The sequence below is a fragment of the Vicugna pacos genome, chromosome 7 (assembly GCF_048564905.1).
Source record: "Vicugna pacos chromosome 7, VicPac4, whole genome shotgun sequence".
Lineage (NCBI taxonomy): Eukaryota > Metazoa > Chordata > Mammalia > Artiodactyla > Camelidae > Vicugna > Vicugna pacos.
The window spans coordinates 10,162,263-10,185,579 of NC_132993.1; the positions used below are offsets into that span (position 1 = coordinate 10,162,263).

A 23,317-nucleotide genomic window follows, 5' to 3' on the forward strand; every position below is an offset into this window, starting at 1 on the left:
AACCTACAGCATAACCTCAAGTAACTTTTCTGGAAAACTTTCATGAGTGGTAAATTTCATAAGTCCCTCTGACATTTTTTTCAGGGTTCCCTGTGCCAGTGAAGAGTCTTCCTGAAGCTTTGTATCATACAGAGTATTTTCATTGCCCTAAAATACTGTTTTTAGGGCACTCATTTCACTTATTTCTTTGTAGGCATTTTTTTTTCTTTTCTTTGTACTCTGAAGTTCATAAACTTACCATGAATTGACCAGACTTTGTTCTTCATTTTATTCGTGCTGCTTTGCATTCGGATAGTCATTTCATTTTAAAAACACAAATCTGTTTTTCGGCACAAGGAAATTTTCATCTAATTTTCTTTATTTCTTCTTTTTTCTCTTTGTTCTCTGTTTTAGAACTCCTTGCGAGCCATTAGATCTTCTCATCTGTCCTTCGCTATCTCTTAATTTTTTTCTAATAAACGTTCATCTGATTGACCTTCAGTACTGCTGTTTGGAAGAATCATTTCACTCAACTTTCCTGTTGATTTATTCATAGTCTTTATGTTAAGACTCATTTTCTGCCCATGTATAAGTGGGATTACCTGTTTGGCAATTACGTTTTTATTCTAATTAGTAACTTTTTATAGCAGCTTTTGAAGAGAGATGATAATCATCTCCGTACTCTCCCATGATGTACAATATTTATTTAGGACTTTCTTGTTCATTTTTCAGTTATTTTGGGGGGAGTTGGTTTTCCCTTTGTTTAGTTTGGTGCTTGTCTTTCGTGCTGTTAATTTTCATCAAATATTTGGTGATTCTTGTTTATTTAAATGTTAAATAGCATTGAAATCCTATTGAACATTTTTGGTTACTGAAGTGTATTTTCTCAAGACAAATGATAACCTCTGTTGCTCTTGTTTTCTTGATCTTCTCCTTCTCCTATGTGCAGTTACAGATTCTTCTCTTCTCGTGGGTTTCTGATCAATCTGATTTCATTTGACTTAAACTTCCTATAAAGTCCTCCTGTCCCAGTTTGTTGAGTGTACCCTTCTCAAAATCCAGTGCTATCATGGATTTATTCTTATTTTAATAGCTTTTGTTTTATTTCAGAACAGAGTGGTAAAGAGAAATAAAAATCCAATTCAGCCTTTTTTTATGAAAGAGTTATTTCCCCCCTGCATATAAGTCATGGCTGTTGGAAATAAGAGACAGAGGTCTCTGACGATGCCCCTGGCTCAGCACTGAGCAGGACCTCACCTGGGGTCCTGCTGATGGGGTCCTGCTAGTGCCTCAGTGTCTGGGTCTCAACCTTGCACATTCAGTATTGCTCATCTTCTCATAACAGGCTAGTGCATAAACTTTGATACCAATGTATTAATTTAAAGCACAGTAATTCATTTTTTCACCGACTTCATTTGTAAAACAACTAACTGCATGAAATTTATGAACAGAACTCCTGGTTATTAGAATTAAAACACATTTTCCATTTAATTTTCTATACACGTTTAAAGCACTAAAGTTTAAAAATGAATTTTTTTAATTTTAGAATCAGCAGATTAAAGATACATTAAGATATTGCTTGAGAAATATAAATGTCACAAAAATAGAACATTCTGATTGGCCTGGCCAATGACTTATTTCTTTAGGCTGATGATCATAGAAAGCAAGATTATAACACAAGGTTGCTGGGTAACCTGAAATCAGAGTAAGAAGTGCCAGCCTTCAAGGGGCTGGAGAGTCATCTCGTAAGATAATAGATACCTTTATCTTTAGGAGAGGTTTGTACCTGCTAAGAGGACTACAGTTTCCCTATCAGTTAATTACAGTTCTGCAAACCACAGAGAGTGCAACACAGATACTGCAAGTATACCATCTACCCGACCCCCAGTTTTCAGTGTTTCCTTACAGCTGCCTCTGACCGTTCAGTTGCCACAGCTTTACCTACAGAAGTGATTCAACCTGCTCTGGGATCTCAAGCTTATAGAGGTCTCTGTACCTCTTACCCTCTAATAACCCCATAGGTGTCCAGGGCTGTATGCCCCATTTGGGGCTTATAGATGTCCTGACGTCTTACAGGAAGTTTGTTATCCTTAGACAGGAGCAGTTGGTGATGAGAAAAACCTTACAGTATAGCTGTGTACCACTCCTGTTGGGCCAACAATGAATGTGTGGAACGCTGGGTGGACACAGTCAGTCCTCTTGGGTTCAAGTGACAGGAGGATCTCCCTAGAGTTGAGGTCAGTCAGCTCCCCTGCCCCACCTTTTGAGATAATGGTGATTTTTCACCAGCGCCAATAACTAACTCAGCTCTCTGTTGACTCAGCTCTCTGTTTGCAGAAAATTAGCTGCATGAAATTTATAAACAAAACTCTATAAAAATAAAGCCATTCAGTTCTTTATGTAATGCTTAAAAGGCTGATACAAAACATTTAAATCCATAATATTTGAGATACGTTATTGGGTAAACTCAAGAGGATTCCTTCAAAATTTCCTTTGGAGAGTTTGCTCCAAGTCCCTGTCTTCCCTCAAACAAATCTCTATACCTGGTGAGGTCAGATCTGCCCACTTTGTTCTCCCAGTTCTCCTATAAGAGCTAAAAATGATTACATTATTAAACACGACACTTGCTATATGCGGGGGGGGGGGTGTTCTGAGCGCTTTGTAATAGAGAAAACATTTCTTTTGCAGTTGTGAAGACGATCTCTCCGAGGACAGAGATGAGCTCCTGCACGGGATTTCTGAGCTGGACATCAGCAACTCGGACTGTTTCCCGTCCCAGCTGCTGGTGCACGGGGCGTTAGCCTTTCCCCTGGGGCTAGATTCCTACCACGGCTGCGTCATAGCGGCTGCCCGCTATGGCCGGGGCCGGGTGGTCGTGACTGGCCACAAGGTCTTATTCACCGTTGGTAAACTGGGCCCCTTTCTGCTCAATGCTGTCCGCTGGCTAGACGGGGGCCGCAGAGGCAAGATCGTGGTGCAGACAGAACTGAGGACTCTGAGCGGGCTGCTCGCCGTGGGGGGCATAGACACCAGCATTGAGCCCAATCTGACCAGCGATGCGAGTGTCTATTGCTTTGAGCCCGTGAGTGACGTCGGGGTCAAGGAGCTGCAGGAGTTTGTAGCAGAGGGCGGGGGCCTATTCGTTGGGGCCCAAGCCTGGTGGTGGGCCTTCAAGAACCCAGGAGTGTCCCCTTTGGCTCGGTTCCCGGGAAACCTCCTCCTCAACCCCTTTGGCATCAGCATCACCAGCCAAAGCCTCAACCCCGGGCCCTTTCGCACCCCTAAGGCAGGAATAAGGACCTATCACTTCCGCTCCACCCTGGCCGAGTTCCAGGTGATCATGGGCAGGAAGAGAGGGAATGTGGAAAAGGGCTGGCTGGCAAAGCTGGGCCCGGACGGCGCAGCCTTCCTGCAGATCCCGGCCGAGGAGGTCCCCGCCTACATGTCAGTGCACCGGCTCCTGAGGAAGCTGCTGAGCCGCTATCGGCTCCCCGTGGCCACCCGAGAGAACCCGGTCATCAACGACTGCTGCAGGGGTGCCATGCTCTCCCTGGCCACCGGGCTGGCCCACTCGGGAAGTGACCTCTCTCTGTTAGTCCCAGAAATGGAAGATATGTACAGCAGCCAGTACCTGCGCCCCTCGGAATCTCCCATCACTGTTGAGGTCAACTGCAACAATCCAGGTGTGGAAGGAGGGGAGGGAGCCAGCGGGTGGGGACCTGGGGGACAGGACAGGGTCTGATTGCCTCCCAGGGGCCATCTCTGTCCTCTGCCAGGCACTCTCAAGAAGATAGGGGTTGGGGGTTCGGGTAATGGAAGAGTGCAGCCAAGGGAGCACAGAAGGGGAGGCAGCATGCAGAGCTCTTGAAGGGACCCTGGAAGCTGGGTGGAGGTGGTGTCCTGGAGGAGGGGTGACGCCTGCTCCTCCTTTGCTTTTGGCAGGCACCAGGTATTGCTGGATGAGTACCGGGCTCTACATACCAGGAAGGCAAATTATAGAGGTCTCACTGCCCGAAGCTGCTGCCTCTGCTGACCTGAAGGTAAGGCATGCCTGATCTTGCTACGTACATAACACAGAACCTAGATGCTCCTGCTTTCACAGTCGGCATCTTGTTTGATCCTCCTACAAACCCTATTGGTGATACAGGGCACGTACATTTACCTCCATTTTAAGAACAGGGCAACTAAGGTACAGAACAGCTAACTGATTTAAATGTGTGGACCTGACACATTTCAGAGGCTAGGACTCAAACCTAACCAACATCTGGCTCAGGTCCCCGTGCTTTTAATTTACATCATAAGATGGGGAATAAGGAAGGTACCAAGTGGAAGGTGCCCTCGCACACAGTAGCGTCCAGTAAATCCTAGTTCACGTTCCGTGCTGTGTACATCTCACATTGGAGCACGAGGTCCTTCCGACGCCAGCTTCTTCTCTGTGATGCCACAGACTGTTCCTCACCTGCCCAGCCCACCTTCATTGTCACTTTCACATACACACACCCTGTTCGCAAAATTAAGCTGCTGTCCTGCTCTGTCCCCTTTGAGGGTCACCCTGATATTTAGAGTCTGTTCTGTGCCTATATCTATCCTGGAACTTGTTTAGCATAAACCCGGGAAAACAGTCCCAGGACTCCTCAAAAGGCAGGGGTCACTCCATCGGCCCAGGAACGGGGGCCTTGATGAATGGGAGGAAGGGAATCAACCCTCCGCTCATCCATTGATCACACTGCCTTCCCGCTGGGCCTTCTCTCTGGTCAGCAAAAGGCAGGATCCCCTCTGCCCACTCCCAAAGCCAAAATCACCACCAGGGAATAGGCAGCCTACAATTCTGCTACAAAGACACCAAGGGATAATGTGTTTGAGTCGCCCGCCTCAGAATTAGCCTGTGGTCACACCTGTTGCCCCTCACACGGCGTCTCAGCATGACCCTTTGTGGAGCTGTTTGACCCCCCCCCCCACAAGAGGGGATTTACACACCTGGTCCATGTGACCTCAAAGGATGGGTTTAGCAGATATGGTTCATAAGTGGTGAGATGCTTGGGCTTGCATGGGGCCCTATGACCCTTCCTGTCCCCACATCCTGGGCACTTCCCCCTTCTGACTACACACACCCCATGGTGATTTGGGGGATCTCTCTGCTCCAGGTACAGATTGGCTGCCACACTGACGACCTGACCAGGGCCAGCAAGCTGTTCCGAGGCCCACTCGTGATTAACCGCTGCTGCCTGGACAAGCCCACGAAGTCGATCACCTGCCTCTGGGGCGGCCTCCTCTACATCATCGTGCCTCAGAGCAGCAAGCTGGGCGCTGTGCCTGTCACCGTTAAGGGGGCTGTGCGTGCCCCCTACTACAAGCTGGGTGAGGGGAGGCCCCGGAGCCAGCCCCGAGGGACGGGGAGAGCTGGGGGTGAGGCGGTCATCTGGGGCTGCTGGTGTAGGAAGAGACGCAGACTGGTGGAGGGATGGGAGGTAGCCTTCCATAGCTTCAGCTTTGGGACAAAGGAGATGAAGACCAAACCACTTCGCATCCACGGGAACTTTGCAGAAGAGGGACAGAGGTGGGGTCGGGCTGTTCATGGCCTTGATGTTCTCCTCCTGGTGTTCAAGTTGCACGTGTTAATGTCTAAGGGGTTTGAGAAAGTGAGTTTCAAGCCCTGTGGCCTCTCTTCCAGGGGAAACATCCCAGGAGGAGTGGAAAAGGCGTATCCAGGAGAATCCAGGCCCCTGGGGAGAGCTGGCTACGGACAACATCATCTTGACTGTGCCAACTGCCAACCTTCGCACTCTGGATAACCCTGAGCCACTGCTTCGCCTCTGGGACGAGGTGATGCAGGCCGTGGCCCGGCTGGGGGCCGAGCCCTTCCCGCTGCGTCTGCCTCAGAGGATCGTGGCTGACGTGCAGATCTCAGTTGGTGGGTACCCGGGGCGAACCTCTGTGCATGCTGCCCCTTGGGGCCTTCCTGTTTTACAACATCCACGCAGTGGGCAGCCACCAGGGTAAAAATGTTTTTCTAGCAGGACATAGATGTAATCCTTGCTGTTTAAATCAAAAGGGAAAAATACATTAAAAAAAAAAAAAGACTTGGCCATCTTCCCAAGCAGAATAATTGGAAACTACCTAAATGTCCAACATTTGTAGAACAGTTATGTAATGTATTATGTGTACCTTCAATGGACATTAAGGAAGACATTTAAAGTGATATTTTGATGGCTAAAGGAAATATGATGAGATTATGTGACCAAAAAAGCAGATCCTAGAACTGTAAGTATGGAGTATGTTAAAATATGTAACCATTTAAGTCAATATGTCAAGGGATGCTGTCAGCCAGTCGGGATGGTGCAGAAAATACATGCAGGGCTTTGACAGATGTCCATCAGGGGACATCGAGGGGTGGCTAAAAATGGCGGAGGGCCTCTTCCTAGATCACAGTTGCTGGAAGAAAGAATTTAACAACTTCGAGAAGGCACTGAATAAAAAGATCTTTGCCAGTGGGTCAAAAGCCCTAAAAAATGAGGGGGAGGTATAGAAATTTAAGAACCACGGAAATCTCTCTGGACGCTAGCTTACTTGGCTTACATAGGTGATCAGTGTAGAGTAGTGTCAGGTGGGCAAGTCCACTTCTAAATAATGAGAAGGGGACATGCCTTCAACAAGTTCTTAATTCTGAGAAGGGAGTGTAATGACAGGTTCAGGTGGACAAGGCACTCTCCTAGAAACAGAAGAACTGAACAGTAGCGTGAGCGGCGATATATACCTGCCTCACCTCCCACAGCCAGGCAGAGTGAGGATGCAGGCATTATTACAAAATGAGAGGAGGAGGAGGAAAGCCTGGGAGGGTCTGGGTTTGGGTTGCCTTTCTGAGCATCACCGAGTTCTGGAAGTCATTGGGGATGACGGGGAGTTTCGGGAGATGCAAGTCAGAGAAGAATTCTGTAAGGTGGGTGGGAAGCATTCTAACCTTCTTTTCCCTGTCCTGCCTTTCCCAGGCTGGATGCACGCGGGGTACCCCATCATGTGTCACCTGGAGTCGGTGCAGGAGCTCATCAATGAGAAACTCATCAGAACCAAGGGTCTCTGGGGCCCTGTGCACGAGCTGGGCCGCAACCAGCAGCGGCAGGAGTGGGAGTTCCCTCCGCACACCACCGAGGCCACCTGCAACCTGTGGTGTGTCTACGTGCACGAGACGGTTCTGGGCATCCCTCGCGGACGAGCCAACATCGCTCTGTGGCCCCCAGTTCGGGAGAAGAGAGTCAGAATCTACCTGGGCAAGGGTCCCAATGTGAAAAACTGGAATGCGTGGACGGCCCTGGAAACGTACTTGCAGGTGCTGGGCCAGCACGGGGGGTGGTGGGAGCCCCACTGCGGGGACCCTGAGCATATGGTTTTGCGACGCCCAGGGGCCCTCACACTAATCTGCTTCCCACACCAGGCTGAGGGAGGCCCTGACGCAGCCCAGGTGTGTGGGTCCTGGTAGCCGATGCCACTCAGGGAGTCACTTTGTATGACCCTGAAGTGGACTTAATTATCTCAGCCCCACCATTCACCCTGGAATTTTTAAGAGATTATGAGAGTAGATAGAAAGCACTGAGAAAAGGTTAAAAAATGTTAAGAGGCAAATGTAATACTACAAATAAACTTACTATCACTGGCTTTAAACCCAGACACACCTGAGACTGAAGCCAAACTGTGCTACTTAAATAGCTCCCTAAAACTAAACACACCCCCTCCTCACGCACCCACCACCCACTCACACACACAATATGTGGGATAGAAGCTATTTTTTCCCCTAGATAAATACCATCTTCTCCTTATGACTTGCCTGTGCCTCAGTTTCCACCTTAGTAGCAAGCCAGGATTCCTCACTGGCCTGGACATGGGGGTGGCCTCTGCCTTGGAGTTATCATTCAACACCCCAGTTCCGGCCCCCCAGTCCCTGGATCAGTTCCCAGCTCACTATGGGGAGTTGCATCACCTTGGACTCTGGACCTCAGGCTCAGGCCCGGCACACACTATTCTGGTCCTCCCAGCTGCTTAAGTTCTCTCTGTCGATTCCCTCCACCATGAAACTGACAGTGAAGCTGCCAGGAGACTCTGCTTTAACCGTGTCATTGGGGCCACTTCACCCCAGGGACAGGAGTTCCTCATCTGTGAAACCCAGCTGAGGATGGAAGTGCTAATGTCTCTCTGAGCTCCCAAGTGTCCTAACCCAGCCTAACACGGCCTCTTTCCACCAGCCTCAGGATGGCTGCCTTTTCCCAAAATGACGCCTTACTCTTAATTCTTGCTACCTGGGCTGTGTGTTGTCTTCTGCTTCTATTGAACTCACTTTTTTCCCCAAAAGCCATTTTAGTCGCCTTGCAAATTGACATGGACCTATGATTAGTACAGATTATGGCAGAATAGGGGTGGGAGTTTACCTTTGCAACTATGAAAGACAATGGATTTTTTCACTTCAACCAGTTTTAAATCTTCGCGTAATATCCTACCACTACTTTTATGATCTAGTGAGACAGATGAGTAAGTGGTAGTAAATCCTGACAATGTTCACTGCAGTTATCCACTGTCTGCTTTGTGCTGAGCGCCGTGCTCGCTCAGAGGCCCTTCTCATCCTCAGACCGTGACAGCAGCAAGCAAGGCCAGCAGGTCAAACAGGAGAGGGTCGGTGATGGGTGTGAAGCTGGAGATACACGAGTCCATTCAGAGTGTTGGTCAGGTCTCCTTTCTGTAGCCCAGATGTCTCATCCTGCTTCTTCCTTCTCTCTCCAGCTCCAGGAGGCCTTTGGGTGGGAGCCATTCATCCGCCTCTTCACTGAGTATAGGAACCAGACCAACCTGCCCACAGACAACGTTGACAAAATGAACCTGTGGGTGAAGATGTTCTCCCACCAAGTGCAGAAGAATCTGGCTCCATTCTTTGAGGCCTGGGCCTGGCCGATCCAGAAGGAAGTGGCAACCAGCCTGGCATATCTGCCCGAATGGAAGGAAAATATTATGAAATTGTACCTCCTCACACAGATGTAAGGAGTGCCCAGCGAGGTGGCAGGTAGAGAGGTCTGGGGAGGTAGGCAGAGATGGGGATTCACTCCTCCACCTCTGTCTCTTAGGTCCTAGCCTTGCCCCCTCAGGTCACTGCCCCTGGATCTCAGCAGTATCTCTCGGGAGTGGGTTAAGAAAACAGAAAAAAGTGGAATCAGAATTTCTTAGGAGCAGAGCCTCATTCCTCTGCTGTCAGCCATCAGGTTCCCTCCTGCCCCTGGACTGGGCCCGTGCTGAGAGCATTGGCCCCTGCTTCTAGGCTGGCCCTTGGTTCACCATCAAGGGCCACAGCCCATAGAGGGTGGCTCTCCTTTTGACATCCTGAGGACTCTCTGGGCTCTTATTTTTAATCATGTCCCCCCAGACCTGACCATAGAACCCAAATGAAACACAAATTTACCATGATACTCAGATAGCTCCCTGATAACTCATATATTTTGTATCCTGGGTGGCTTGAAAAGCAGTCTGGTGTGGTCGGAAGGGCCTGTAACTAGGGTTAGCTCTTAGGAAAGTCATTTTGTCCCTGAACTCCCCTTTCTTTGTATGTGAGGTGAGGGTTAAGATCCCTGCCTCACAGGGCTGCCATGAAGACTCTGGTAATTCTGAGGAGCTGTGTGGCTCCCGTGCCTGCACTGTAGGGCGTGGTTTTATTTTATGCTGGTCCAGAGTAGTGAGCTTCCTACTCCCCGTTGTCTTCCCAAAGCCCAGGGGTTAAGGTCATCATCTCACAGATGACTCCCCACATCCAAACCCTGGTTCTTTCACCAGTTAGTTGTATGACTCCGGGCAAGCTCCTTAACTTCTCCGTGGCTCGATTTCCTAATCTGTAAAATGGGATCTGTTTCATAGGATTCTTGTGAGGATTAAATTTTAGTGCCTCTAAAAGTGCTTAGAACAGTACTGTCAGTGAGTAGGTACTGAGAAGATGTCAGCTCTCACTATTTTTATCAGATCAACTCAATATCGTTTTGGAGCAGGACTGCACTTTTAAGATGGCATTTACAGGTGCAGGGAAGTCATCCTGTCCCGTCCTGCACTTTATACAGTGACTCTGAAAAGATTCTGGTACATTGCCCTGTGGTCTAAAGGAAGGTCTCTAAATCCACAGTGGGGTTCTGAACCTACTTGGAGAGTTTGGTCTCCTTCTTCAACTCCCTTTTTCAGGTAAAATCTCTTCTTTCGTTAAGTCAAGAGTGGAGGTTGCCTGAAAACCCGGGACAGTTGCATGACAGTGTTTGTCCTTAGCAAACAAGGGACATCCGGTTTAGTAACAGCGTTTGTATTTCCGTAGTGACACAGATTCCGATTGCTGTTTGGCAGATAGAAGTCCAGCACAAATAGAAACCTTTACTTTGGAACAAGATAACTGGATACCGCCCGCCCGATTTCATTTAATTACAGTGCATTCAAAGATTTTCTTCACTTTTCTTCCAATCTTATTCAGAACCTCTCGTTTCTTCGACGTTTCCCCTAGAGTTGAGGCTCCAGGATTATTGCTGCGTACATCCACCCAGTTTCCCTTTACTCACTTATTTTAATTGTTTTAATGCACTTTTTTCTTCCCTTTATTGGGAATTGGGTGGATGCACAGACAGTAGGATTTGACCTGGACAGTGTTTTTCTTTGAATTCTTTTATCATGTTATTTCTCGGTCCTAGAATTATTTTCCCTTATTTCATAAACATCTATCATCTGGATACTTTAAACATAGGCGCTGAATGAACATTCAACATTTAAATAACTGCTATCAACTGGTGGGTTGTTGAGTGTGTGCAAAGTATAGATTGTTACATTTAATCTTCACAGGAATCTTACGGGATGGAAACTTACTGCTCCCATTTTACAAATGAGTGAACTGAATTTTACAGAGATTGAGTAAATTGCCTAAGCCTTTACTGCTAGTAAGTGATAGATGTGGGATTTGAACCCAGGCATTCTGATTACAGACTAGGTGTTAGTAACTACAGTGCTTTGAACAACCAAATAAATGAGTAAGTGAAGAAACCAACCAGCAAGTAGAAGGACCTTTATGTCCCTACTTGCCAGGACTCTGGCTGCCCCTCATCTGATTTTATCAGAACAGGAAGTCCTTCGTTTATCCCAAATGCCGGTTCAAAGGAAGACTTAAGGCAGGCTCCTGACATGCTTCCCAGTGGACAGGGCTGGATGACCCCTTTAGTCTTCTGAGTTCCAAGTTCTTCAAGTTTCAGTCCTTCCCTCTAGGGCACCATGAAAGCATCCTGCTAGCTTACTGGATTTTGAATGATGGGCTATTTTGGTAAAGTGTCTGACTCCTAAAAGCCCCAGACACTGCATGTTTTCAGAAAAGAAATCAGATCCTCAGTCATTTAGAACAATATTTATATCCATTCTTGCCCTCTTTAATCCATTTTCAGCAGTACAACCATGGGGACCTTTTAAAAATATCAAGTTATTCATGTCAATCTCCTTGTCTAAAAATTTCCAGTGGGACTTTGAATTTAAGATGATGAACTGAACATGTAAGTTTACTTCCCTCCCTCCCTAGGCCCCACTGAAACCGAAGTCAAGAAACATAAAAGAGAATTGACACGTCTCAGCCAACAAAACTGAAGGGATTGGTTATTAGTAAAGAAGATCTCAACACATTTCTGGAAGAGAGAAAGTGGATGAAGCGATAATGAAGGAGTGAAGCTCCCTTTCAGACAGAAAATAAGCTGATCTGAACACATAACCCCAAAGAGACTTGGGCATCTGAAAAGTCTATCTACTAAAGAATTATATTAATTGTGAAGTTGAACCCCATCCCATTCTACCCAAACCTTTGTGCACAGAACACGGGCATTCTACCCTTGGTTTCAGTTAAAAGTCTATTGTTGTTTGTATAAAGGAATCGAATAAACTGCCTGAGGTGAGGTAGGAGTTGGTGTTCCAAAATAAAACTTCTCTTTTTGTGGAAATAAGTAATCCCCTAGCCCATTAGCTAATTCTGTACTGACAGTTGAGATCTTGGTTACTCAAGTAACCAAGTGCTTCTAGTCATAGAAGGGTTTGCTGGAGAAGCAGACTGACCACACAGTGGCAGAGGGAACCCACAGCAAATCCCATAAACATCAGCAGTCATACTAATTCTTCAGTGCAAATGGTCAGCTAGGAATTCCCAGACACTGAGCCTTGGGAGCAGGGGTTGGGGAAGGAACCAAGAGAGAATTATATAAGAAAAATAACCAATTAGAATCAGGAGATTTGAAAACACAGCAAACTCTGGGGGAAACAGAGTTAACATGGAAAAAAGATTACTTAAAAATCTAACTATATCATCAGAGAGATCTGAGGTGTATTTGTTAGATAAAAACACGATGCTACAAAGAAGGGGAAACCCTGAAAATAAGAAGAACCCTAAGGCGAAATAATTTTCCCTAATGTGAAATAACTTTCCCAAAGGTGAAATATTTAGAGACAGGCTGGAATATAAAGTCAAGCTAATCTCCCTAGATAACAGAGCAAAAAGAAACAGAAAATATAAAGAGAGGGAAGAGACATAGACAATCGATATCTAACTGTTAGGAGTTTCTGGAAGAGAGAACAGAAAATGTAGGTGAAGAAATGAAAAAATGAAATGAACAGAAAGAACTAAGTCTCCAAATTAAGGGGACCCCATTTAACATACATGTAGACACAATCTTGTGAAAATTTGGAACATTAAGGATAAAGAAGGCAATGAAAGTACCGAGAGAAAATAAAACTAGGTCATAATTAACTCAACTAAAAAGGGATGAAAATAGACTGGGAGCAGATTTTTCATCAGCAACACAATGCTAGGAGCCAATAGAGAAGTGTCTTCACATGGAAAATCCTTGTACCCAGAATTCCACAGCAAGCCAAACTGTCAAGAGTCAAGCCAAAAGAAAGAAATTTTCTGACATGCATGTTTCCAGAAAGTCTACCTTCTTTGCACCCTTACTGAGAAAGTACCTTGAGGAAGTTCTCCAGCAAAATGAGGATGAAAATCGGGAAAGAGGAAGAAGTGGAATCCAGAAAACAGTGGACTTCACCCAAAATGTCTCACTCCAGAGTGGCAGTCATCCAACAGGATGGGCTTACTCCAGAGTGACAGTCATCCAACAGGATGTCTCACTCTGGAGTGACAGTCATCCAACAGGATGGCTCACTCCAGAGTGACAGTTATCCAAGAGACCCATTTCAGATGAGAGTACACAGTCTTGGGCTCCCTGGGGAGAATATGCATTATGTACCATAGGGAGTATCACTGAGAAGCTGGAATGTTTGAGAATACAGAGGAGATACATTCTTCAGTCAACAAAAAGAAAACAAAACAAAAATACGTCAAATTCAGGTCCAATTATGCAACAACAGCAAAAAATACTCATGGAATGTAAGATGAGACTCGATTTGACAGCAGCGGTAGGTACATTTCATTTCAAGTGACACAGGAATCATGACACTGGATATGTATGGAAGAAAATATCCTAGCTTCTACTTAGCTCTCAGTAAACAGTATGTACAAAGTCAAAATAATGTAGATATTATTTATTGGTATTTGGTGTTCTGATCAGCCTATAGACAAAATATGAAAGGCTTAATTTTTTATTCAGAAATGAAATTCAAAGTAGTTAATCCTGACAAGGAAAAAGAAAGCAGGAAGAGATTGAGGATTAGTTGTGGGCGGAGGTGGAGGGGCGGTGGTGGGGTGGAGTGGAAGGAAGACTAGAATTACTTATCTATTCAAAGTGAAAAGATCAGTCAATGGGACAAGAACTAAAGAATTAGCTACTGTTCAAAACTATAAATGAAACCAACCTAGGTATTAAAAATGACATCTATCAAAAATTTGGGAAAGGATAGGCAAATGAAAGGTGGGAATTGCGTACGTTAAATCCTTATCTTTTGTAATGGGGAATTATTAAAGATTGTCTAAAGTTAATAAGTCAAGAAATTATTGTTCAAACATATTATTTAATGTTAGGAAGTTAGTTAACAGAATATCTAAAAATAGAAATTGTTAAATGCATTGCGTCTAGGGTACGGGACTAGGGTTAAAAGGGTGGGGTGGGAAACCGTGTTTTTCATTTTAAGTCCTCTGTACTATTTAATTTTTTACCTTGTGCATGTATTTGAAAAATTTTTAATAAATTCAAATAAAAATCCTTCCGTGGCTTCATATTGACCAAGATACAGTCCAACCAAGACCCTTAAAATGGCTTATAAAGCCCTTAAGTGTTTGGGTCCACTTGATGTGCCCTGGCTCATCATATCCCCCATGACTCTCTAGTTCTAGCCACACTAACCTCCAACTACTCAGACACACTACCCCTTCTCTTGTTGCTACACATGTTACACAAAAACAGAGCCTGTCCCCATCTCACCGTGTGCCTGTGGATTAAGTATACCGCCTCACAGGTTTTCAGTCTCCTGCTGAGTGAATGAATGGGCGTTCATGAAGATCGCCAACTAGCGTTCTTTCCTGAGAAAGCGCATGATATTTGTGTCTAGTCGTTTCCAGACTGTCTTGTAAGCTTTCATGAACTCCTGTTCATCTGACAGTTTTGTTAAGTGTTAGTCATGTATGAGACCAGGTGGTGTCAGAGGATTTCTGTCTGCCATTCTCCTTGGTTTGTTCTTTGCCACATTGCTTGAACATCATATTCAGTTTAGTTTTCAGGATAGTTTCCAGCTATTTTCCCCTGTAGTTGGGAGAAAAAGTCAACTATCTAGTGGGCATCTTCCCAAGTTTTGTTGTATCCTGCTGTGCCTGGTCTCTTGCTGGCTCTCCTCCTTCTCCATTAATTTACTTTCTTCTATTGTCTAACTCCCAAGGCCAACTGGATCTCTCTAATGAGTATTAGCCTTACTGCCAATCTTCAACAGCTGTATTTATTGGAAATCCCTCCCGTCTCCTTTTCATAAGATCATTCTCTAATATACCTAAATCATTGTCCCCACCCAGTGTCACAATCTCACCTAATACATGTACTTAACAGGCCAGTAGGTAATCAGATGCAGACTTAGTTGTTGACTCTTGCTGCCAAAAGTAACACATCCTTCTTTCAAAATGACTTCACTCCTATGTTCTTTACTCTTTCAAAGATTTTGGACCCTACTTGGCTTCCATTTTTGAAATAGATTTCTTTCACTGACCCACAATATTAGAGTCAGTCTTCTAAAGCATGGTAGGGAAGGGATGGGGGTGACCCTTAACTTTTCAGACATCTTCTAACTACATATACACAAAAACAATTCCATGTCTAATTCAATAGCATTATAGCAATGTTATTTATTTGAATTCTTGTGATTTAAATGCTGTAAAGTAGAATTACTTTGATAGGAAAGCTTGGGAGGTTTACATTATTGTCAATGTTTGAGTATCATTTTGGGTGGCTGGCTTCGTCGGTGCTCATTATATTAGAAATAAACAGAATAAATAAATGAGTAAGTTAAAAACAAGCTATACACTGACCAGTGATGACAGCGTCAGGAGTCAAGGATTATGTTGATACACATAAGTGTGCTGAGGGCCATTGGAAAGTTAATTCTGTTCATCTGTACTATATAGGAACTCATATATAATTGTTTAAGAAATACGTATATGGAGGTACTAAAAATTTCTTTGCATGAACTGCTTAAATTTGGACATACAATTCACTTCTACAGATGGCCAACTTTAGTATAATTTGAGAACTGAGATGGTGCTGAAACAGTGGGGTGGTGGGGGACAAAATGATCAAATGTGCAGTATAAAAACAACCAAGTCAGGTGGTTCAGAAGAGGCCCCAGAGACAGAGAGAGAAGGCCTTCCCCGCTTTTCAACAATATAGCAGGCCAGACCTATGCCTCGTCCTGTTGTATCTGTGAAGTCTGTGTTTTAAACAGGAGCCAAGGACCTGAAAAGAGATCATAAACTCACTCCTCATCCTCCATCAAGGTTAACAGAGGCGGGACAGGAAACTCCAACTTGCTTTTTTAACAGAGCTTCTCTTTTTCTTGCTGTCTATGTAGCCTTGGAGCCAAACTGTTACAAAAGAAACAATAATAGTAGCTCACGGTGGGAAAAAAATGTGACAATGAATATATGTATGTTCATGTATAACTGAAAAATTGTGCTCTACACTGGAATTTGACACAACATTGTAAAAATGACTGTAACTCAATAAAAAAATGTTAAAAAAAAAAAAAAGAAACAGTAATAAGCCTTAGAGCCTTTGACATCTAATCATGAAAGGACTGGCACTATGAACTTATTTATTGATGACAAACAATCAAAACTTAGAGCAGACTTCAATCTCAGGTCCTCCAAGGGAAACTCTGAGATGAACTATAAAAGGGCAAACTGCTGACTCATGTCAACAGTGTCCAAGTAACCTTTTGGATAAAGCTTCTCTGGTACTGGACAAAGAAGGGCCTTTGATGGGGTGAGAGAAGAGAATGTCCTCAGATAAAGTGGTTGATGGTGTTAGGGCCCTCCAGCCAGAGACGAGGAACACACCTGTAGTTGAACAAGTTGGACATATTACTCATTGCAGCTGGGGGAAGTGCACAGCCTGGGGAACTGGGTCCATCTCAGTAAGAAGGTGTTGTGGCTTGGCTGGGTAGTTTAGGGGAGGGTCAAAAGAAGCAAGGCTTTGTTCTGGACTGGATGCTATCAATTGGATACAGGGGCAATTCTGATTGAGTTTCTCAATAAATCTTATCTTTAACAAGAGCTGACTAAAGTAAGCTTAAAGTTGTAACTGTTTTTTCAAAAAGGAGCAGTTACTTTAGACGAGAAAGTGGTATGTTTGGTATTTTGTGGTTGCCCAGAGATCTTGTTTAGAGCTCCTTTAGCCTAGTCTCAGAGTGACTGCATCTGATGTCTACGTTCTGTGAAATTGTTTACGTCCAACAGGAGCAAACATGGCCTCCTTCTAGCTTTGAGCGTCAGACGACATCCTGGGTATCAGGGGCTGCTCTTTTTTTTTTTTCTTTCTTTCTTTCTCAATGCAAAAGGATAGAGAAAAGGCCTTTGTTTGCCTTACAGAAAATTCAAAACTGCACATCGGTTGACTGAGCATAAGGGACAAATTAGAAGAAAAGATAACAAGGCACACAAGAGACCGCCTAGGAAAGGATGGTGCCTGGATGGTCCCCCAGTCTGGTTGTAGTCTTGTTATAAACTAAAGTGAAGCTGGGGCCATACTCAATACTTAGGGGGCACTCACTTATTGTCTGAAACATCCCCACTCCGCAAATGTAGATTCCAGAGCATTCCTGGGAGGAACAGAGAACAGTCATGATGGTAGCAGTTTGCTTTCACCTGGAAGGAGTAACAATATACCTTTCCAATCCATGTAAATTCGCTTGCTAACTGCTATGGTTGGGCCACACAGAAGGAACTGAAACTTAAAACAGAAACTGAAAGATACTTTTCCACTAGATAGATAAAGCTTGGTTGAAAGGGGTAACAGAAACTGTTTCTTCACTAATCAAACTTCCCTTGTTAAATTTATGAGCTTCATTGGGACAGGAAATTAAGGTAGTAAAGATCTGTGTCCTCACCCAGATTTTCAGTATTTTTTAGCACTAAACTAGATGAAGCCACTCAAGAAATACTTACTCAAGTTTAATTCAAACCTTTCTTGTTTTACCCACCCTCTATTAAGAAGCATTCATAACGTGTTTCTTAAACATTCATTAATCGTCATACAATGTTGGCTTCTGTAAGATGCATTTCCCACATTTGGGCATCCTCTTCCAGTCTAGCCATCAAGTCACCTAAAAATTCATTCAATAAACATGTATTGAACACTAACTGCAATGCTCATTAGTGTTACAGGGACAGGAAATACAAGATAAAACAAATAAAGCTCCTGCCCATGCTCCAGTTTGAACATAAAAACGAGCAAATAAACATACAACAGGTATGGTAAGTACTGTGAAGGAATATAAAACTAAGGGTGGGGGAGAGAGTGTTCTGGGGCAGGGGACTGGACAAATGGGCGCAGTTGCTGTTTTATGTAGTGAGGTCCAGGAAAGCCTCTCTGGTAAGGTGATTTTTGAGCAGATTCTTGAAGGAAATGATTAGAGAAACCATGCAGAATTCATGGCAAAGAGGGGTAAAATCATACTTGGCATATTGAGAGAAACAACGCAGACATGCGTTTGATCCCTAGAAGAGTCAAGGGCCACTCTCTCACATGTAAGTCTCAGTCACAGGTTTCTGACCTTCACGTTACGATACGGAGCCACTGACCTGACAGAAACTCACAAGTTTTGAATGTCTGTCCTCACACCATGAAGCCAACACATACTTCACGGTAAATTTTACAGCTTCTCCCTCTTGAAATTTCTCTGACTAAAAAAAGAAAGATGGGTTTATCTCAGTGATTGCTATGCCCTCTGCCAAAAAGACTGAATGGAGACATGACAATACTTTTTGACACTAATTCCTGGGCCCCTGTCAATGGCCTAATGGATCCAACCTAAGTGGAATTTGGAACCAAATTCATATGGAGAAAACTGACCTGGAAAGAAATGACTAAATTTGCATAGCAATGAACGCTTAGTCTTACACATGGATACGCATCAGGACAAATGTGGAGAGAGTAGTGGGAAACTCAGGCTCAGTTATTCTTGGTTTCTTATTCCATATCCACCCTTTCTCCTCCCCCACCTGCCTAAGCCAAATAATGTCCATTCATACTCAGTTGAAATTAAAAGACACTTAGGATTGCAAGTCTCAATATATAATAGAAAGCCTTGTGAAGGAAGACCTTAATGTCATAGGAACTCTGGCACAAATCCATTTGGAAATAACTGTTTGCATTTGCAAGAAAGATAATAATGTTGCTGGTCCCACAGGACTAGGAACTCTGACACAGTCTTCCTCTGCAGGGATTTTCTTATGGAGATATTTAACCTTCCATGATTTCTAATCCCCATACACTAGCCCCTCTGGCATCTTAGTATCTGCAACCCTTGTGGGTTTGTGTCTGAAGATGTATAATTCACACTGGTGTAGGCGCCACTATAGGAAATTGTATCTGTTGCATGCCTACCCATTGGGTCTGATATTTCAGAGCCAGAGGAAGAACATCCTGTCTCAGCCTTGGGCTAAGTCATTTCCACTGGCTCTCAGATGGCTGAAATCTTCAGTAAAAATCAAACTTTATGCCTGACCTGGAAACGGGAGTTTAGAAATGTACGAAGCTCCCACCCTTGTTCGTTACTGGAGAAAGAGAGTTTCAGCCTGGATACCTCTGAAGTGGCAGTGATATTTTCCAAGACATCTTCTGTGATTAGAATATTGCTGGTCCTTACCATGTGTATCCCATACACCTCTGACCCAAAAAGAAAATATAAGCCCACATTAATTTCACAAATAAACCAAGGGAGAATATGACCACCTTTATAACTCTGGGTTAGGGCTGGGCACCTGTCAAGAGAAGCAGCAAACTCCAGCTTCATTGCTTTAAATAAATAGGCAGGCAGGAACGTGCCCTTGGGAACAGATCATGCTGTAATTTGAATAAAGGTTATCATACATGTACTAAAGAAGGAAAAATGTAGTGGATGAGTCTGTCATAAATATTCCCAAGCTCATGACTCTGCTCTTTGCTCCCATCGCAATACAATTTTAACAAGTACACTTGAGCGTTTTAATGTTAGGAGATATAATTACAACAGTACTTATGTTAGCTGGGGTCCTCCAAGAGGCAGAAGCCAGATAAGGTCAGGTGTACAAGAGATTTATTAAGGGAAACACTTGTGAGAGAAAACGGAGAGGGACCCAGAGGGGGCTGGGAGAGCCATCAGACTGTGATGTGGTTTTAACCCTTGTGAAGGAATGAGTCAAAAAAGGGATGGCCTGCACTGCACTGCACTGCAGAAAGTTTCATCAAGGCCACTGGGGAACCCTTATGCCAAAGTTACCCACCAAAAGAGTCCCATGTCTCTAGGAATGGGCCCACCTTAGTATCTCCACCATCCCTAATCACTGGCCAGCAGGAGCTTCTGGGCAACATGGTCTTGGCGCCAAGGATTCCAGAAAGCACCTGCTGGGGCCATCTGTCAGTTACATACCCACTCCCTGCAGATGGAGATCTGAGCCGAGCATTTCCATGGCCACCATAGTAGTCAGTCAGTCTTAAAACAGCTGTAGACACCTGTTCTGGACCATCCTAAACAGTGACTTAATAAACCTTCCCAGTGATTCATACCAGTAAATGCACATAGGAGGATCCATCCATCTCTATTCCTGAATTAGAGTGTGGCTAATCCTTTTCAGATCCCTGAGGCCCTTTAGGGAAAGAATATACGGGACCACATTAAGTTTAACTCATAACTAAAAATACTTGAAGAAGGAAGCCAGTGACTATTAATGCCAGCCCACTGTTGGAAAGCATGTACACAAAGTAACCCCCGCACTTGACTTAGTGAGAAACTGGAATTACTGTGAGTTTTCCTCTATTTGACAAAAAAGGACTGATGTACCACTGATAACAATGACAGTTCTGACTTGTGTATGCTTCTTGCATGTGCTGAACAATTACGATAGGATTTGTGCATATCTATTATTTACAACTCAGAAAACCCAGTCACTGCAGTGCAAAGGGTACTGGTTAATACACTTGGCTCAAGCTAATCCATATCCACCCCTGGAACTGGAAATGGCTTCATTTCCCACTGAATCTCATAGGAGAGAGGTAGATTATCTGCAAAACTGGGATTTGGTTAGAAAGGGCAACAGAGATGGGACAGGGAATAGATGTTGAGGGGATAAACCTCAGTGTTTCCTACACATTTCTAAAAAACCTTCCTCCAGACTGTAAATTACAATCCAAATTCCTCAGTGTACCAGCCAAAGTCCCTCAAAATGTGGCCCAAACGCCTCACAGAGCTAGTATTATATATATGAAGTCCTGTTAACAAGCTTCAGCCATGATGAACATTTTCTCTTTCCCAAGCCAAGCTTTTCACATTCACATCTCCATGCTATGGACTATGATGTAGCCTCACGTTGTAAAGACTCCCACTTTTATTTGCCCACAAAGATCATACATATTTTTCCAGAGCTAAGTTTTAGTGTCATCTCCATAAGTTCTTCTCCAATACATTAATTAGAAATAACTGCTTCTTCCTTTCTGCTCCCTTGAACTTAATTTGTAGCCAATTCAGCATCTATATAAATTCATCTGATTTTATAGTTGTTTAATTTCTTCTCTCCTCTATACACACAAACACACACACACACCCCGGAGTATTACTCAGCCATAAAAAAGAACGAAATACTGTCACTTGCAACAACATGGATGGACCCAGAAGGTAATATGCTAACTAAAATAAATCAGATAGGAAAGGTAAATAGTTTATGATATCCCTTATATGTGGAATCCTAAAAACACCAACAAAAAAATGAACAAACATAACAGAAACAGAGCAAAAAGATAAGGAAAAAATAGGAGGTTGCCAGAGGGGAGGGGATGGAGGAGGAAAACAGGTGAAGGAGATCAAGGTACAAACTTTCAGCTACAAAATAAATCAGTCACAGGTATAAAATGTACAGTGTGGAGAATATATTCAATAATTACATAATATTTTTGTGCATTGGCAGATGACAACTAGACATAATGGTGATGATTTTTAAATGTATAGAAATATCAAATCATGATGTTGCATAATAGGAACTAACACAGTGTTGTAGGTTAATTATATTTCAAAAACAAACAAACTCATAGAAAAAGATAAGATTTGTGGTTACTAGATGCTGGGGGTGGGGGAAGAAATGAGAGAGGGGAAATTGGATGAAAGCCGTTAAAAGGTACAAACTTCCAGTTATAAGATAAATAAGCCCTAGGGATGTAAAGAACAAAACAATAAAGGTGATTAACATGCTGTATCTTACATGAAAATCATCCAGAGAGTGAATCTTAACAGTTCTCATCACAAAGAAAAAACCTTTTCTATTTCTTTAAGTTTGCATCTATATGAGATGATGGATGTTCACTAAACTTGCTGCTGTCGTAATAAATTCATGCTGTATGTAACTCAAATTACTCTGCTGCACACCTTAAACTTACACAGTGCTGTAGGTCAATTATATCTCAATAAAACTGAAAGAAAAAAAAGTTATATATTAAAAAAGAACTACACTAGATGAAAAGGAAAAGTGTTTTCCATTCCTAAACACCCTGGAATCACTTATCAGAAGTAACCATGATTATCAAGTTCTTCTAAAATCCTTGCCTTCACACACACACACACACACACACACACACGCAGAGGCTATGCTGAAAATATATCTTAGTAAAGTTCCAAAGAGAAACAGAGTAGTGATATACCATTATGTTAGTTTAAGAGAGAAAGTGAAAATGAAGAGTCAGTGAGCACTACGCAGCGTGCTCTGAAGGCAAGGAGGCAAGGGTGGAGCCTGGGCTTGGGAAGGAGTCCACTGGCCACCTCGGGAAGGAAATGAAGCAGCACCAGCAGCTGGATTGCCCATGTCTGAACCTCATTCTTGGCAAAGGAGAGGGTGAGCTGCAGGGAAGAAATGACAGGTTCTATTCAAAGAGGCAAGGAAGGGAGTATACCAGAGGTATGTTTTTATCCAGGAAAAAGTCAAAAAGACATTTAAAGAAAGAAAATACAAAAAAGAGAAGGAATCGGACAGCAAGATCCTGGAGGAGATGCTACCTATTTTATAAAGAGAATGGGTTGGAGATCTGGGGAAGACACTGGCCTTGATGAGCCCCCAAGACAGAAGAGAATACAAGCGAAGTGCTAAAATTCAATGAGGGTGTGAGAATAACTGCTGCCTTTAAATAATGCTTCTAAAGAGACAGTCATGAACCTTTAAGAAAAATAGACACATCTGGTAACTTTATAAGCAGTGCGATGATTTACATGTATAACCAGTGGTAACCCCAAAGTGGGAGGGAGAGATTTAAAAAACAGGGATCTAAAGCCCCCTTCTCCATAATCACTCTCAAGGCATAACGCTCACTCCCCTACCCCTTGCTCCCTTCCTGTACCCTCTCTCCCCCTAAAAAGACAAAAATTCCCTAGAAGTAAAAATAGCATTCTGCTGCTCAAAGCTATGCAAAATCAGATTCGCGGCCAAATCCAGAGCTCTTGCACCTTGATTTTGACCTTCTCAACCCTCTTTGATAGAAATTCAGGCTGCCGCCACTCTATAGTTTTAGCTGGAATGGACGTGCCTGGCGCTGTAAGGCACATCACCGGGCAGCATCTCTGTCGACACTCCCAGACGCGATTCTCTTGGTTGAGCTGCCTGGACCGTCGCTTATCTTTCCCGGCACGGGGCGCACGG

The 23,317-nt window shown here is 43.9% G+C and overlaps 1 protein-coding gene and 1 long non-coding RNA gene across 6 annotated transcripts in view; one reads left to right on the forward strand and one right to left on the reverse strand.

Moving 5' to 3' along the window:
* The window catches only part of TCAF1 (TRPM8 channel associated factor 1), a 40,866-nt gene extending 26,704 nt beyond the window's left edge, over nucleotides 1–14,162 (forward strand). For 3 of the 5 annotated variants that reach the window (XM_072964294.1, XM_072964295.1, XM_015244267.3), the window contains exons 3-9: nucleotides 2,668–3,662; nucleotides 3,922–4,019; nucleotides 5,124–5,337; nucleotides 5,651–5,890; nucleotides 6,966–7,303; nucleotides 8,746–8,996; nucleotides 11,543–14,162. In XM_072964294.1, coding sequence (XP_072820395.1) covers nucleotides 2,668–3,662; nucleotides 3,922–4,019; nucleotides 5,124–5,337; nucleotides 5,651–5,890; nucleotides 6,966–7,303; nucleotides 8,746–8,996; nucleotides 11,543–11,552 — 2,146 coding nt within the window. In that variant the 3' untranslated portion in view covers nucleotides 11,553–14,162. Of the gene's footprint in view, nucleotides 1–2,667; nucleotides 3,663–3,921; nucleotides 4,020–5,123; nucleotides 5,338–5,650; nucleotides 5,891–6,965; nucleotides 7,304–8,745; nucleotides 9,023–11,542 lie in introns of all 5 variants that reach the window. The other 2 variants (XM_072964297.1, XM_072964296.1) reach the window with 1 other exon arrangement.
* The window catches only part of LOC140697290 (uncharacterized), a 67,504-nt gene that overhangs the window by 17,352 nt on the left and 26,835 nt on the right, over nucleotides 1–23,317 (reverse strand). The gene's annotated exons all lie outside the window — the stretch shown is intronic.